This window comes from Oncorhynchus gorbuscha, linkage group LG15 (genome assembly GCF_021184085.1).
Source record: "Oncorhynchus gorbuscha isolate QuinsamMale2020 ecotype Even-year linkage group LG15, OgorEven_v1.0, whole genome shotgun sequence".
In the NCBI taxonomy this organism is placed as follows: Eukaryota; Metazoa; Chordata; class Actinopteri; order Salmoniformes; family Salmonidae; genus Oncorhynchus; species Oncorhynchus gorbuscha.
In genome coordinates, this window is record NC_060187.1 from 8,205,672 (window position 1) to 8,223,816 (window position 18,145).

General features: G+C 42.9%; 2 protein-coding genes and 1 long non-coding RNA gene across 4 annotated transcripts in view; 2 read left to right on the plus strand and 1 right to left on the minus strand.

Annotated features, from left to right (window-relative positions):
- The window catches only part of LOC123996927 (WW domain-containing transcription regulator protein 1-like), a 72,333-nt gene extending 68,484 nt beyond the window's left edge, over positions 1–3,849 (plus strand). Inside the window, exons 4-6 of one of the 2 annotated variants that reach the window (XM_046300780.1) lie at positions 905–1,035; positions 1,556–1,671; positions 3,586–3,849. In XM_046300780.1, the coding sequence (XP_046156736.1) occupies positions 905–1,035; positions 1,556–1,671; positions 3,586–3,770 (432 nt within the window). In that variant the 3' untranslated portion in view covers positions 3,771–3,849. Of the gene's footprint in view, positions 1–901; positions 1,036–1,555; positions 1,672–3,585 lie in introns of both variants that reach the window. The other variant, XM_046300779.1, reaches the window with a different exon arrangement.
- A 371-nt stretch (positions 3,850–4,220) lies between these two features.
- LOC123996574 lies at positions 4,221–7,248 on the plus strand. The gene is made up of 2 exons (XR_006832013.1): positions 4,221–6,481; positions 6,523–7,248. It is a non-coding gene; the product is annotated as an uncharacterized LOC123996574 (long non-coding RNA).
- Positions 7,249–7,250: 2 nt separating this feature from the next.
- Positions 7,251–13,469, minus strand: tm4sf4 (transmembrane 4 L six family member 4). Its single transcript, XM_046300019.1, has 5 exons — positions 13,098–13,469; positions 11,643–11,732; positions 9,113–9,258; positions 8,741–8,928; positions 7,251–8,342 (listed from the first exon to the last, which is right to left on the minus strand). The coding sequence occupies exons 1-5, from the start codon at positions 13,269–13,271 to the stop codon at positions 8,338–8,340; spliced, it is 603 nt and encodes a 200-aa protein (XP_046155975.1). The 5' UTR covers positions 13,272–13,469; the 3' UTR covers positions 7,251–8,337.
- Positions 13,470–18,145: the final 4,676 nt, after the last annotated feature.

The following is an 18,145-nucleotide window of genomic DNA, read 5'->3' on the forward strand; positions in this document are numbered from 1 at the left end:
TCAGGGCAGTAGGAGTTAGTTGTGCCCCAGACAGGGAGACTGACACGATCCAACCCTAGATACCATGTCAGGGCAGTGGGAGTTAGTTGTGCCCCAGACAGGGAGACTGACACGATCCAACCCTAGATACCATGTCAGGGCAGTGGGAGTTAGTTGTGCCCCAGACAGGGAGACTGACACGATCCAACCCTAGATACCATGTCAGGGCAGTGGCACAGGTGAAGGGTAGCATTGACCCCCCCCCCCCCTCCCTCCTAGTTCCACCACTGTAGACCTGTCTTTGTGTGTTTGGGTACGGTTATCTTACGGCAGCAACCACAAACCTCTAACTTATCTCATAGCCCACTTCCTTTAAGACTATTAGCCAATCCCGTCCTGAGGTGTGTGTGTGTGTGTCTTCATATAATTTCTGTGTAGTTCACACACACTACGATGGGGCTGTAAAAACACTGCTTTGTTCAGAAGCAGATTCTGTTATGGACTCAGCAAATGTTTCTCAAGTGGTGTAGTACACAATGTGTTCCTGGACAATAATGAACATAGTTTCAGTAATCTTGAATCTCTCCTCTTACCCCTCTTCTCTTCTCTCCTCTTCTCTCTGCCACTCTCCTCTTCTCTCCCCTCTTCTCTTCTCTCCTCTCTCCCCCCTTCTCTTCTCTCCCCCTCCTCTCCTCTCCTCTTCTCTCTCCCCCGTCCTCTCCTCCCCTCTTCTCTCCCCCGTCCTCTCCTCCCTCTTCTCTCTCCCCCGTCCTCTCCTCCCCTCTTCTCTCTCCCTGTCCTCTCCTCCCCTCTCCTCTTCTCTCTCCCCCTCCTCTCTTCTTCTCTCTCCCCGTCCTCTCCTCCCCTCTCCTCTCTCCTCTCCCCCTTCTCCCTCCCCCTGCTGCCTATTGCTTCCCCCTAGGAGGTGGCACTGTGTAGACAGCTCCCCGTGGACTCTGAGAGCATGGCACCAGCGCCCACTCCTGGTGGCAACCCTGCCCAGCCCATGTCCCAGGGCAACATGCCCACCAATGGATCTGACCCCTTCCTCAACAGGCAAGTGCACTCCTGACTCCATTCAAATCAAATAGCCTTATTGGCATGGGAAACATATGTTAACCACTCCAAAGCAAGTGAAATAGATCATTAACAAAGGTGAAATAAACAATAAAAAACCCTCTGCACACATCAACAGTCACCCCACGAAGCATCGTTACCCATCGCGCCACAAAAGCCACGGCCCTTGCAGAGCAAGGGGAAACAACTACTTCAAGGCCTCAGAGCGAGTAACGTCATCGATTGAAACGCTATTAGCGTGCACCACCGCTAACTAGCTAGCCATTTCCCATCGGTTACACCAACCCATACACATGCACCGTGTTGTAATGATGCACTTCTGTTTCTTCTCATATGTCTCCCTCTCTCCCTCTCTCTCTCTTTTATTCCCCTCATTCTCCCTTCTTTCTCAACACCCCCTCTCCCCTCTGCCTCTCTCCCTTTTCTCCTTCTTCTCTCTCTTATTAGACGGGATCAGTTCATTAATATGTTTTTTTCCCCCTTCCTCTGTGATCCACAGTGGTCACTTCCAGCACTCCCGGGAGCAGAGCACAGACAGTGGCCTGGGGCTGGGCTGTTACAGCATCCCCACCACCCCAGAGGACTTCCTTAATAACATGGAGGAGATGGACACAGGTAGTCCACGTTCTCCTGCCGTCTCTCTCTCTCACCTTCTCGCTCTCAAATTTAAGCTGCTTTATTGGCATGAAAAACAGTGTGTCAATTTTGCCAAAGCAACAATGTGTTTAATAAACATTGTAATAAAAATAATGAACAATAATACAAATAAAAAAATAAAAAAATGGTAAGTCAATAGTAGAAACAAATAATTACAATAACAAATAATAGTGACGATAAAAGGTTAAACATGGAAAATGGAACTGTCATCGTCATCATTACATCACTACTATTACCATTACTCTACCATTACTACTACCACTACCATTACTACTACCACTACCACTATCATTACTACTAACATTACTACCACCACCACCACCACCACCATTACTACTACCACCATTACTACGACCACCACTACCATCACTATTACTACTACCACCACTACCATCACTATTACTACTACCATCACCATTACTACCACTACTACCATCACCATTACTACCACCACTACCATCACTATTACTACCACCACTACCATCACTATTACTACCACCACGACCATCACCATTACTACTACCATCATCACCATTACTACTACCATCATCACCATTACTACTACCACCACTACCATCACTATTACTACTACCACTACCATTACTACTGCCACCATTATCACCACAGCCATCACCATTACTACTACCACTAACATTACTACTGCCACTACCATCACCATTACTACCACCACTACCATTACTAGTACCATCACCATTACTAGTACTACTACCACTGCCGTCACCATTACTACTACCATCACTATTACTACTACCATCATCATTACTACTACCACCACCATTACTACTACTACCACCACTACCATTACTACTGCCTCTACCATTACTACTACCACCACTACCATTACTACTACTACCACCACTACCACTACCATTACTACTACTGCCACCACTACCATCACCATTACTACCATCACCATTACTACCACTTCCATCACCACTACCATCACCATTACTACTACCACTATTACTACTACCACCACCACTACTATTACTACTACCATTACTACCACACCTACCATTACTACTAACACCACCATTACTACTACCACCACCACTACTATTACTACTACCATTACTACCATTAATACTACTATCACCATTACTACTACCACCACCATTACCACTACCATCACCATTACTGCCATTACTACCATTACTAGTACTACTAACTACTACCACTACCGTCACCATTACTACCACCACTACCATTACTAGTACTACTAACTACTACCACTGCCATCACCATTACCATCACCATTACTACTACCATTACTACCACTACCACCACCATTACTACTACCACCACCACTACCATTACTACTACCACTACCATCACCATTACTACCACTACCATCACCATTACTACTACCACCACTACCATCACCATTACTACTACCACCACTACCATCACCATTACTACTACCACCACTACCATCACCATTACTACTACCACTACCATCACCATTACTACCACTACCATCACCATTACCACCACTAACATCACCATTACCACCACTAACATCACCATTACTACCACCACCACCACCACTACCATTACTACTACCACCACCACTACCATTACTACTACCACCATTACTACCATTACTACTACCACTACCACCATTACTACTACCACTACTACTACCGCTACCATTACTACCATCACCATTACTACTACCCCCACTACCATTGCTACTACCACCGCTACCATCACCATTACTGCTGCCATTACCACCACCGTCACCATTACTACTACCACCACCACGTCACCATTAAACTGCTATCATTACTCTCTCGAGCCCTCTCTCTCTCACGGACTCTGACTCCCCCTTCTCTCCCCCCTTCCCTCCAGGTGAGAGCATGGCCCAGGCGGGCAGTATGAACGTGTCTCAGCACAGCAGCTTCCCAGACTTCCTGGACTCCCTGCCAGGAACCAACGTGGACCTGGGAACCCTGGAGGGAGCAGACCTCATCCCCATCCTCAACGATGTGGAGTCAGTCCTCAACAAGAGCGAGCCCTTCCTCACCTGGCTGTAAACACACACACACACACACACACACACGTACACACACACACACACACACACACACACACACACACACACACACACACACACACACACACACACACACACACACACACACACACACACACACACACACACACACACACACACACACACACACACACACACACACACACACCTTCTACACACCTACACACACACACACACACACACACACCTTCTACGCACCTACACACACACACACACTTCTACACACACACACACACACACCTTCTACACCTTCTACACACACACACACCTTCTACACACACACACACCTTCTACACACACACACACCTTCTACACACACACACACCTTCTACACACACACACACCTTCTACACACACACACCTTCTACACACACACACACACTTCTACACACACACACACACACACACACACACACACACACACACACACACACACACACACACACACACACACACACACACACACACACACACACACACACACACACACACACACACACACACACACACACACACACACCTTCTACAAACACACACACACACGTACACACACGCCCAACAGGATGAAAGACTCCACGTATCTAGAGACTCTGTCTGTGCTGCCTTTGGTGACCTATTCAAATCAGCTTGATTGATTTTTTTTTTCACGTGTCCAGTAATAATACCCCCTCTGTTTGCCCGACCACCTATCAATCTGAGTTCAGTTCAGGTTAGAGATATCTAAAGAGTATTAACCAAAGCCTTGAGAGAACAAATATCAAATCAAATCAGGACACGTGTTAAAGTGAATACTGTAATGTAACAAAAGTGAGTAGTTTTGTATGTTCTGTTAGACTCTCCCCACCCTGGTTTTTGAATCACAATAGATGTTATTTTTTACAGCTTTCCTGTCTCTCTTGGGGTGACACTCTATGTGGAACAAGTACTTGGTGAAAAAAAATGTATTGGCGTCCAATGGTATTGCTTTGTCATGATTAAATGTATGCAGGGAGGCTTTTTTACCAATAGGTGGCGCTATTGCTTAAGCTACTGTAGTTATGAAATGGCTCTTTACTGGCAACAAGGCTGTCCCATCTGTAGGTTCTTAGTAGTGCACGTCAGTCGGCTACAGCACTGTAAACCTTCTTCTCTAACAAATGATCAATCACCAACAGTATTTTAACTGTCAGTTTGGGTTTGAATTAAAAATCCACACTGTTACTGTTGTTTCTGTTCATAATTTTTTTTTTTTAACTACAGATTCACTTCTACATCAGCATTAGTAGCCATGGGAACAAAGTGTGTTGTATACCAAATAATGTTTCCTATTGTTCGCTACAATGTCACTACAAAAGCTTTAAAACTTTAAATTGTACTTAGTTTGATTTTTAAACAGAACTGTTTTTAGTTTATTGTCATTTTAATAATTGTACTCTTAATGTAGCTAATTGAACACTAAAATATCATGCCTCAGTTATGAAACAATGTCAAATTCTGTATTCTAATAAGTACACTTAAAAAAAAAAAATCATACTATAATATTTGTTTTTTTCCTGATCTGTAAAATAGCCTACATGGGTTCTTTGCATCTGGTACCATTTGTAGGACTTATAATATAGTTAGCATTTTTTGTATTTATCAAGAGCTATGATTCTATTTCTTCTGTTCAATTTTTTTAAATGTTTTTTTTTTTTAAATGAAATTGAGATTTCAAAGCACTACAAATCAGCAAAATGATTGAAATATATCTGATCATGAAGTGAATGTTGAAGTTAGATGATCACCAGACGTTTTTGTTTCAATATGCGTTGACGCTTGATAATCCTTCATACGCAAACTCTCCTTGGTCTTCGGTCTGTTTTTTTGGGGGGGTTTTGCAAAAAGGACACTTTTTTCCCCTTCTGTTCTACGGGGAATTATGCAACAATAGTCTTTTCATAGGGTCAGAGGTTATTGTGCCTATATGTTTTTAGAGGATTTCTAGTGAATTGTCAGATTGGATTGGCATGGGGTTGGCATTCGGATCTTGTTGTTAACATGCCAACCCCACAACACAATCTGCTCTGATCTTTTTTTTTCTTTCTACATTTGTCTCAGTGTTTGTATTTGCATGTTGATTGACATATTTGCTATTCCTAGCGATAGGTGGTCTATAGCCCGACCTTATATTGTGACTATACTGAGTCTGGTTACTATGTAGAACGTTAGAACTAAGAAGGTGAGGAAGTGATGGATCCTTGGTAGGGGCAGGTGAATTAGGGGGGGTGAGGGGGGTGTTCAATGCACGCTAAAAGGGGGGTGTGAGAAGGGACGAGGTGAAGAAGGGCGTGAGAAGGGACGAGGTGAAGAGGGGCGTGAGAGGTGACGAGCTGAAGTGGGGGCACACAGTTAGCACATCACTACCACCTGTGTCCTTGGAGTTGTGTGGATTGGGGGAAAGGGTGTGACGATGTGGTGTGGTTTCAGAGATTGGAGGGCCTCTATTACCCAGGCATGGCCAAAGAAGGCTAGCTCTGACAGGGCTAGCAACATGCTAACTCGTGCCCATGCCCAGCTGACAGGGCTAGCAACATGCTAACTCGTGCCCATGCCCAGCTGACAGCGCTAGCAACATGCTAACTCATGCCCAGGTCCAGCTGACAGGGCTAGCAATATGCTAACTCATGCCCAGGTCCAGCTGACAGGGCTAGCAATATGCTAACTCATGCCCAGGTCCAGCTGACAGGGCTAGCAATATGCTAACTCATGCACAGCTGATGAAAAGGGCTCCAGTGAGAGGTGATAAGGTCTTTTTTAGAATCAAACAAGGTTATTAATCCAATCACACAGCTGCCTCTCTTGGTGTCTCTGTGTCATGGAGGTTCCCAGTTTTGTGTTTTCGTTTGAATAATGTGCTGTTCCAGGCTCGAGGGGGGGAAACTTGGCAGGGCTGTCGGTGCACCATTACTGGGGACACAATTCAAGGTTGCACCAGAATGAAGGACAAAAGTTAAATGGATGATAGCATTTGTATCAGATTGTCTTTTTGTAAATGTATACTTTGGGGGATATTAAGACCAGATGAAAGAGAGAGATTCTACGAGAACATAGAACACAGAGGTGGTGTTATACCGTTAAGGGTTTGAGGAAATGGTTTGGTGTGGAGCACATATTTTGACTAAAGGTGCATAGAGTGGCATGACATGGAATGGAATAGACAGGATGTAGCAATATATAGCGCAGTATAGCGCAGTGGCTAGGCTACAGCTGCATGGTAGGATGGGGACGGGGGTGTGTTGTCAGTAGTTACAGGGTTCTTGGAATGTTGAAGGCATGCTCATTGGTGGTGAAAATCAGACTAACAAAATGGCCGCATACTGTATCCTATCCCGGCAGTGTGGACTTCATTTTTACATGATGTAACCTCGGCAAGGAGTCTGAAAATTACAGTAACATGTTTTTTAAAAATAAATAAAGAATAAAATGGCGTCAGAACCGTGGATCTTTGTGTTGTATTTTTATTGATGCCATTTATTACAGAATATCACCACAGATCACTATCACAACAAGCCACAGATCACTATCACAACAAGCCACAGATCACACACAGCTGTATACGGAACCAAAAATGACCTACGAACATCACTCTCTAGGTAAAATAAGCTAGTATACAAAACAACATACCCCCCACCCCCTTCATAATTCCATTCCATACATTAGGGAGCCGTCCAATTACCTCCCACCAAGGCCAACTTGGTCTACCCAGAGAAATGTATATAAAGTAAAAGTTTAATTTCATTTGTATTTATTTAGCTGGGATAATCCACTCAGTAACAATTGCCTCTGTTTTCCAGAGAGTCCTGGGTGAATGTTCTAACAAGAATGTAAATGTTCAGGTTCTACCATCGATATATGTAAATAGGGTTGGAGAAAGCTACATTGCAGTGTGTTTTGTATAATATAGCGAACCCACCATAAAGTCGCTGAAAACCCGGCACGACAGACTCCTTAGTAATAACCCTGTGGCGTTACAGTAAACAGGAACTAGAAGAATAAAGTTATAAAATGACACCCACAAGCCTTCTCCGATAAGACTCACACAGGCGTGGCCCACAGTGTACACACACTGTCATAAACCTCTATGAAGGGGGTTTTCGTGAGGTTTTTGAATATTGAAAATAATTTGCAATTGAAATAAGCCCAGAGACTAATATGTAATAGATGCCAAGTGTTCTGTCTTTTTAAGGTACAAACTAATATGGAATTATACTATGAAATGTTGAAAGTGCTTTGATGTTCATAACGTATTACATAAGAAGTTTGATTTAATTATATTTAAAAAAGTTAAATATAGAAATACTTAATGTGGCTCTTAAATGTCCTCTGCTGTCATAAGACCGACCACCCAAGCAAAAGGCCATCAAGCTAGGTAGGTTTGGAAATGGTCGATTTTAAAAAATACATTTTTATTATAATTTTTTTATTTTTAAATATTGAACAAAATCATATGGACCTCATAGAAAGCCGGTCAATGTCGTTGATATAAGAAGTCTTCTGAGGGGCTGACGGATCCTCAGACGGCATCATCACTACTCTGAAAAACAAACACAGGACTATAACTTTCCAAAAAGATTCAAATCAAGTCTTACTCAAACACAAACATATTTATACAGTGTATTGGTGTGTCAATCATGGATGAGCTAATTGTTGCTTAGCTTACTGGAGTTCATGGTCAGATTACACATGGCTGAGAGGTCAGTGACACAGGTGGAAGAAAAGGGTCTAGCCCTTATTGGAGGGATGGGACTGGGGGTGGGGCTAGGGGTGGAGCTAGGTCTGTGACTGGGGGTGGAGCTAGGTCTGGGGCTGAGCAGCTCCGAGTCTCATATTTAATACATTTAATTTAGGTGTGGTCAACTGGAAAAAAAATGTGTACTAATTGGGTTTATGGGCTAGACTAGAGGTTGTTTCAATACAACAGGGTCCTCTTACCCCCACCACAGCAGCCGCAGCAGTCTCCACAGATGGCCCCGATGAGACCGTTGACGACCTGGATGGCACAGAGCACAACCTGCAGCAGACCCATGACCAGCAGCATGGAGAACAGAGTCAGGTGCCAGGTCACAATGCCTTCAGGCTCTCTACAGCCCTCCCACAGGGTGTGGTTATTCAGGTAGTCACTGGTGGACAACAGAGAGTTCAGAGTTGAATAAGACGCAGCACACTGCACATAAATTGTGTCATGTGTAATTCATGATGAATGCGGGTGAATGGGTGAGTGAGTGAGTGATTTACATACATTGTGTCACAACATGAACAATGTATTACCAACAATGTGTTTGAGCCGGTAAAACGGGTTCTTACCCGTTGACAAACGGATTGGTCCACACCTCTGTTGTGCCATTCGTAAAGAGACATTTGGGTCCGTTGTGAATGGCAACAGCAGACACAATGAAGGAGTAGCCGGCCCCCAGAACCCCCACCCCAGCAAAGATGATAGAGGTGAACATCTGAGGAGAAGAAACTGATCATTGTTACAGAGGTCCAATTTAATCAATCAATCAATCAATCAATCAATCTGGGTATTGAACCCAGTCTATCCAAGAAAAGTGACTTAAGAAGACCATGTTAAAACCTGTGGTAGGAAGAACTAGCACTCTTCTTCAGGGTTCATACTGATGGTGGGATGGACTTCAGGGCCCGTATAAGGCGTCTCAGAGTAGGTGAGTACTGATCTAGGATCTGCCCATATAAATCTGATTCATTGTGATCTAAAAAGCAAAACTGATCCTAGATCAGCCCTCATACGCTGAGATGCTTTGTGGATACGGGCCCAGGTCTCATAACGGGATCAGTTTGATACTGTATTTTTAGCAAGAGTTATTTCCTTTGAACTAACCAATGCAACAATTGGGCAAACAATCAATTGATCCTTTTGCCCAAAATCAGTTGAAAGCAACAGCACCCTCCTACGATGCAGTATGGTACCAGTGTGAGATGGAATGATACTATTGATCAGGTGGTAAGAGCTCTTTGTTTCTCCTATCTGCTGGCCACCAATATAATGGAGGCTCTGTCCCTAGGAGGCATGGGAAATGTCAGTTGAACTCTAGGTGTTATATCTACTGTGTGTGTGTGAGGCTGGTTAGGTCTACAAGTATGGCGCACTGCTTTGGATGCCCTGTGCTTTAAGGGTAAATTCCCAGACCTGAGTTCAGCGTGTGTAAATGAAACATAATTCCCTTTCTATGCTCTTTTTTCTCTACATTTTGACCTTTGAACTGAACCATTTAGAATAAATGGTCAATGAGATCAATGAGATCTCCACCTTGAAGATGAAGGTGTGGTGGAGCTGTGCCTCCACCATATTCTGACCGTGACATCATTCCCTCATAATTCCACCACCTTTTATTCACTATGAAACAATTCCCTCATAATGAAACTATGAAACGATGAATAAGGTTCCGAGTGGAACAACATCTACTTTCTTTTTCCTGATAAGAAATAACACCATTCTCTATACACTGTCATTTACAACTTGATAAGAGCTATTGATAAGAGCTGGGTAAATGAGTAAACCGATTTGATAAAGGGATTGTAAATATAAATGACAATTGTTTTAGATCTATTTTACCTTATAATTGATGGAGACAAATGTGAAACCAGTCATATGGCAGCAAAGCGAAACATATCAACATAGCACCTTTTCCACAGTAAGTTTATGAAATGCTGTCCTTGTAACGTGGGATGAAATGTGGAGACCCAATATGCTATATGCTTCTGTAGCCTAAATTACAGTGTGGTGTCAAACCTACGGAGTTGATTTATGATTTCTACAACGTTTTAATTATAGGCCCGGATCTTTCACTGTATATTTTACAATGTGTATCCTGTTAAATATTAGCCACTATCGGTAGCCACCGTCATTTATACCCACATGCATTTATAAATGTCTGTTTCAGTGTTAGTTTCCTTACATCTAGCATTGTTCCTTTAAATTGTTAGTTTACCTTTCTTTCCTCTGTCACGTTAGTGTGGTTGTTCCTGAGGAACTCTAGCGTAGTGGATCATATTTGGCTAACGTTTTACAAGCAGAGCAATAATGCGGGACATGTAAGCTATTTGAATCATTATGGAACACAGACCATACTGTAGCAGTTTAAACCTGGAGCCTGGCGCATGGTTCACGACGACGGGACCGTTGTCATCACAGTTCCATGACTAGTGAGGATTATTAGGGTAAATTTATAAAACTACTGCCCAATCCCTATTGTACACTTTTCTCAACATCCAATATTTTTTGGGATTAAACATGATTAGTCAAACCACTGTGTTTTTGATTCACCAATATAATGAGGCGCTTCAAACCTGTTGTTTTTATTGATGCTTTTCTAACCATAAATACTATTCAAGATCAGAGTATTTTTTATAATCTACCAATTGGTGCTGAACAGTATATGATATGCACGTATTTAGATAGCATTTTGTCATTCATCCCTAATATTCTGAACCGTTCTCGCCATGTATTCTAGTGAGTCTGTCGTTCAAGGTAAACCAAATTTCAAGAGATGGCTTTAGATAAATGTACTATTGTATGAAAAATTCCATGAGAAGATCTGTTGGCCAACAAGTGGGAGGGTTTTCAGCGGTTGAATAAAATGTATTCCGTGCACAGGGGAACCACGCCTGCAAAGCATTATGGACCTGCATAAGATAAGTCTGAGTACCATCTACTGAGAAGTGCGTAGAAAAGGCCTGTAGGACAGGCCCTTAACATTTCCTAGTCTGAATCAGGCCCTTAACATTTCCTAGTCTGAATCAGGCCGTTAACTGAATAGAACACCTACAGTATATAGGAAAGTTACTGTGGATATGTTTGTTCCCATGTACTCACTGCAAATCTCTTTCCACAACTCTCATTGCCACAGCAACCGCAGCAGTCATTGTTTTTAAGGCCCAGGAAGACCAGCGCTGGGAAGATCATCTGCTCAGAAAGAGATACACAACCATTAGGTTACACAACTATTGGACAGAAAGACATCATACTACCCACAAACATTAGGATACACACCTATTAGGATACACAACCATTAGGATACACAACCATTAGGATACACAACCATTAGGATACACAACCATTAGGATACTACCAGGAAAACAGTTCTAAATACTCCCTATAGCCAGACAATCATATTGGCTGGAATCAGATTAGTACGGAGTGTTTCTGTCATCAGGGACATGAAGGACAACAGCTTTAGAAGCAGAAACAAACTGGCAACGTTGAACACTGTGATCATTTCCTAAACTTTTCCTCAAATTCTAACAGTGCTGTAATCACACAAGCATAATGGACAAGACAAGACCCCCCCCACAAAGGCTTTCATTTTGATCATTTCAATTGCACCTCATATAAAGATTCTACATCAAACAATACACTCACTGGTTACAAAATCTTGTCCTCAATATTATCACTTAAGTTAAAGGAAAACACTTGTCGTTCTCATACATTTGGTTTCTGATTCATACAGGGGACTTGTAGTGAAGACGTGAATGCAATATACAATATGCATGGACACAGAGCATAATAGACTACACATGATTTCCACCAATCCCACTCCTGACCCCTCAATGAATATCCTGACCTCTCAATGAATATCCTGACCTCTCAATGAATATCCTGACCTCTCAGTCAATATCCTGACCTCTCAATGAATATCCTGACCTCTCAATGAATATCCTGACCTCTCAATGAATATCCTGACCTCTCAGTCAATATCCTGACCTCTCAATGAATACCCTGACCTCTCAGTCAATATCCTGACCTCTCAATGAATATCCTGACCTCTCAATGAATATCCTGACCTCTCAGTCAATATCCTGACCTCTCAGTCAATATCCTGACCTCTCAATGAATATCCTGACCTCTCAATGAATATCCTGACCTCTCAATGAATATCCTGACCTCTCAGTCAATATCCTGACCTCTCAATGAATACCCTGACCTCTCAGTCAATATCCTGACCTCTCAATGAATATCCTGAGCCAGGATTGTGTAGAAGGAAACAAAGCGTTTTAAAAGGGCCATCCATCTCACTAAAGCCCCCCTGTCATGTAGACAGAACCTCCAGGCCAGTAACTACAGCTGTATCTCTACCTAACTGTTTTCTGATAGACTCAATCCAATATTTATAACGTTCTATGTTTCACCACATGTTGAATAGAGACATTCAAATACAACCGTTGAAATGAGACATTTTGACATGAAAGAGTTACAGTATTAGAAAGTTATTTAAAAGCCCCATTCCTAAAGCCCTGGCATTTTCCACTCCCCCAGTAACAGTTGACTTACCATAACACCAGATCCCATGATACCCCCAAAGTAAAACACCTCATTGGTGATGTGGTTATTGTCTTCTGCGACCAGCCCCCCAGGGAAGAAGAGCAGGATGTTGCAGAGAACACACAGGATGGCCAGGGGGATCAGGGTGATACCCAGACACTTGGCAAAACTACCCGAACACATGGTCGGTCGATGGTTCACAATCACTTCAGCTGCTAAAACAGTCACACAGCACAGGGCCAAGAGGGATTCTCTAAAAGTCCAAAGGGCTCCCACACAAACTCGTACACACCTAAACTGTACTGTACTGTAGGTTCCTATCTAGGACTATAGCCTATCTGTCCAGAACCAGCAAACGGTCTCAAGTCCCTCAGATTGGGGAGGGGTGTGTATATATATATATATATATACACACACCACTGGCTGGATGATGATGTCATGATGGCACTGCCTTAAATTGAATTTACAGCAGTTGTGCCATGGCAACCATCTGGTCTGGTTAATATTCTACTACAGGATTTGTCTGCCTGGCCTCAGCCCTGACAGAGGCTGGAGTTATTGAACACATTGGTGACCTATTGGAGTCGTCATCTAACCACGAAGAAGTTCATCTATGTGTGTTGTATCAATTGACTCTATGTGTTTATGTGGAAGCAACACTCTCTACTTTCCCCTCGGGGACAATAGATGAAATCCTATCATATCACACTGGGTTATCAACAGGAGTACATTTGGGATAATACTAGCTTGTACCTGCTACTTTACAGTAGTCTGGGGGTGGCAGCGTAGCGTAATGGTTACAGCGTTGGACTAGTCACCAAAATGGTTGCAAGTTCAAATGCCTGAGCTGACAAGGTACAAATCTGTCGTTCTGCTCCTTAACAAGGCAGTTAACCCACTGTTCCTAGGCCTGTTATTGTAAATATGAATTTGTTCCTAACTGACTTGCCTAGTTAAATAAAGGCTTAAAAAAATCTCTATTTGACTCAGTGAAACACCTGCGAAGCTTCTCATGATAACTTCTCATAAGGTATCATACACAGTAAAAACCATTCCCAAAACATGAAAAATAACTTCTTCCTTTCCAGTTTTATTCATATTTAGGCTTATATTCAGTCCACAATATTTATACAGTCTGAAAACAACATTGCAAGCAGTATTTTGTGCACTATTAGATTGATCATGTCTAGGCTACAGGGTAAATGTATGTTTAGCCAATAGAGAATTTGATAACATCACTGGACAGTCGGTATAGAGACAACCCTTTTAGCCTTGTGCCAGGTCATATCTGTTGGTAAGTAGACATTCACTTTGGTCTTCTTCATTCTGCCGTTAAACTGCTATGTAGGCCTACCACATACGGCCACTTGACATGATCGTCACACAATGAAAATAAAACCGTACAGTTGAATGCAATGCACTGCTCACGGGTGTGATCTGTAATCCATCTACTATTCCCAGATCAATCGAGCACATATTAATCAATCAGGAAGCAGTCACACAAACGTAGCAAAATAGCGTGGAAGAATAACGGATTATTCGTATGATGTTTAGACGATTAAATAATAATGGAAGTGACAGTACGACACAGGGAAACATACTGTAGGCCTGATTGAGCATGCTCCCAACACATGTGACTGAACTTTACACAATGCGTTTGCATGAGGAAGCATTGTAGCAAATTTTCACGAGGAAACATTTTAGGGAATTTTTCACGAGGAAATATTTTAGCGAATTTTTCACGAGGAAAGAGGAAACATTTTAGCGAATTTTTCAAGAGGAAACATTTTAGCGAATTTTTCACGAGGAAACATTTTAGCGAATTTTCACATGAGGAAAAATGTTAACAGAATTTCACATGAGGAAACGTAGCAAATTGTATTTTGTGTGATAAAGGAGTAGTACGCTATGCAACCATCACCTCTCAATGGTCACCTGTTGTTTGTTTACATGGCTGTGTGGTTTCAAGACAACCAGGGCCGGTCCCAGGGATAAGTGACATAAGCGGTTGCTTAGGGCCCCTGGAGAATACACCAGGTGCAGTTTCTAAATTTTGACATTTAGAAAGTTAATAGATGCGACAATTGTCTGCTATGTTGCGTTTCCATTTAATTATCTTGTGGCGATTAAAACGGCTAGACGTAATGACATCACACCTACAAAATAAATAAAAAACTGCAGTGTTTAATACGATTAATACGATTCTATTTGTATTTCTAATGGATCCCCATTTAGTTCCTGCCAAGGCAGCAGCTACTCTTCCTGGGGTTTATTATGGATCCCCTTTAGTTCCTGCCAAGGCAGCAGCTACTCTTCCTGGGGTTTATTATGGGTCCCCATTAGTTCCTGCCAAGGCAGCAGCTACTCTTCCTGGGGTTTATTATGGGTCCCCATTAGTTCCTGCCAAGGCAGCAGCTACTCTTCCTGGGGTTTATCATGGATCCCCATTTAGTTCCTGCCAAGGCAGCAGCTACTCTTCCTGGGGTTTATTATGGATCCCCATTAGTTCCTGCCAAGGCAGCAGCTACTCTTCCTGGGGTTTATCATGGATCCCCATTAGTTCCTGCCAAGGCAGCAGCTACTCTTCCTGGGGTTTATTATGGATCCCCATTAGTTCCTGCCAAGGCAGCAGCTACTCTTCCTGGGGTTTATTATGGATCCCCATTAGTTCCTGCCAAGGCAGCAGCTACTCTTCCTGGGGTTTATCATGGATCCCCATTTAGTTCCTGATCCTTCCTGGGGTTTATTATGGATCCCCATTAGTTCCTGCCAAGGCAGCAGCTACTCTTCCTGGGGTTTATTATGGATCCCCATTAGTTCCTGCCAAGGCAGCAGCTACTCTTCCTGGGGTTTATTATGGATCCCCATTAGTTCCTGCCAAGGCAGCAGCTACTCTTCCTGGGGTTTATCATGGATCCCCATTTAGTTCCTGCCAAGGCAGCAGCTACTCTTCCTGGGGTTTATTATGGATCCCCATTAAGTTCTTCCTGGGGTTTATTATGGATCCCCAAGTTCCTGCAAGGCAGCTACTCTTCCTGGGGTTTATTATGGATCCCCATTAGTTCCTGCCAAGGCAGCAGCTACTCTTCCTGGGGTTTATTATGGATCCCCATTAGTTCCTGCCAAGGCAGCAGCTACTCTTCCTGGGGTTTATTATGGATCCCCATTAGTTCCTGCCAAGGCAGCAGCTACTCTTCCTGGGGTTTATTATGGATCCCCATTAGTTCCTGCCAAGGCAGCAGCTACTCTTCCTGGGGTTTATTATGGATCCCCATTAGTTCCTGGCAAGGCAGCAGCTACTCTTCCTGGGGTTTATTATGGATCCCCATTAGTTCCTGCCAAGGCAGCAGCTACTCTTCCTGGGGTTTATTATGGATCCCCATTAGTTCCTGCCAAGGCAGCAGCTACTCTTCCTGGGGTTTATTATGGATCCCCATTAGTTCCTGCCAAGGCTGCAGCTACTCTTCCTGGGGTCCAGCAACATGAAGGCAGTTTATACAATTTTAAAAACACAACAATACATTCACAGATTTCACAACACACTGTGTGCCCTCGGGCCCCTACTCCACAACGAACATATATCTACAGTACAAAATCCATGTGTACGTGTGTGCATAGTGCGTATGCTATCGTGTGAGTGTATTCATGTGTCTATGCCTATGTTTGTGTTGCTTCACAGTCCCCGCTGTTCCATAAGGTGTTTTTGAATCTGTTTATTAAACCCGATTTGACTGATTGCATCAGTTACTTGATGTGGAGTAGATTTCCATGTAGTCATGGCTCTATGTAGTACTGTGGAATAGAGTTCCATGTAGTCATGGCTCTCTGTAGTACTGTGGAATAGAGTTCCATGTAGTCATGGCTCTATGTAGTACTGTGGAATAGAGTTCCATGTAGTCATGGCTCTATGTAGTACTGTGGAATAGAGTTCCATGTAGTCATGGCTCTATGTAGTACTGTGGAATAGAGTTCCATGTAGTCATGGCTCTCTGTAGTACTGTGGAATAGAGTTCCATGTAATCATGGCTCTATGTAGTACTGTGGAATAGAGTTCCATGTATTCATGGCTCTATGTAGTACTGTGGAATAGAGTTCCATGTAGTCATGGCTCTCTGTAGTACTGTGGAATAGAGTTCCATGTAGTCATGGCTCTCTGTAGTACTGTGGAATAGAGTTCCATGTAGTCATGGCTCTCTGTAGTACTGTGGAATAGAGTTCCATGTAGTCATGGCTCTCTGTAGTACTGTGGAATAGAGTTCCATGTAGTCATGGCTCTCTGTAGTACTGTGGAATAGAGTTCCATGTAGTCATGGCTCTCTGTAGTACTGTGGAATAGAGTTCCATGTATTCATGGCTCTCTGTAGTACTGTGGAATAGAGTTCCATGTAGTCATGGCTCTATGTAGTACTGTGGAATAGAGTTCCATGTATTCATGGCTCTCTGTAGTACTGTGGAATAGAGTTCAATGTAGTCATGGCTCTATGTAGTACTGTGGAATAGAGTTCCATGTAGTCATGGCTCTATGTAGTACTGTGGAATAGAGTTCCATGTATTCATGGCTCTATGTAGTACTGTGGAATAGAGTTCCATGTAGTCATGGCTCTATGTAGTACTGTGGAATAGAGTTCCATGTATTCATGGCTCTCTGTAGTACTGTGGAATAGAGTTCGATGTAGTCATGGCTCTATGTAGTACTGTGGAATAGAGTTCCATGTAGTCATGGCTCTATGTAGTACTGTGGAATAGAGTTCCATGTATTCATGGCTCTCTGTAGTACTGCGGAATAGAGTTCCATGTAGTCATGGCTCTATGTAGTACTGTGGAATAGAGTTCCATGTATTCATGGCTCTCTGTAGTACTGTGGAATAGAGTTCCATGTAGTCATGGCTCTATGTAGTACTGTGGAATAGAGTTCCATGTATTCATGGCTCTCTGTAGTACTGTGGAATAGAGTTCCATGTAGTCATGGCTCTCTGTAGTACTGTGGAGTAGAGTTCCATGTAGTCATGGCTCTCTGTAGTACTGTGGAATAGAGTTCCATGTATTCATGGCTCTCT

Coding starts and splice junctions, on each gene's coding strand:
- tm4sf4 (XM_046300019.1), bottom strand. CDS start 13,271: ATGTGTTCGGGTAGTTTTGCCAAGTGTCTGGGTATCACCCTGATCCCC. Junction 11,733..13,097: donor TCATGGGATCTGGTGTTATG/GTAAGTCAACTG, acceptor CTTTCTGAGCAG/ATGATCTTCCCAGCGCTGGT. Junction 8,929..9,112: donor ACCAATCCGTTTGTCAACGG/GTAAGAACCCGT, acceptor GTTGTCCACCAG/TGACTACCTGAATAACCACA.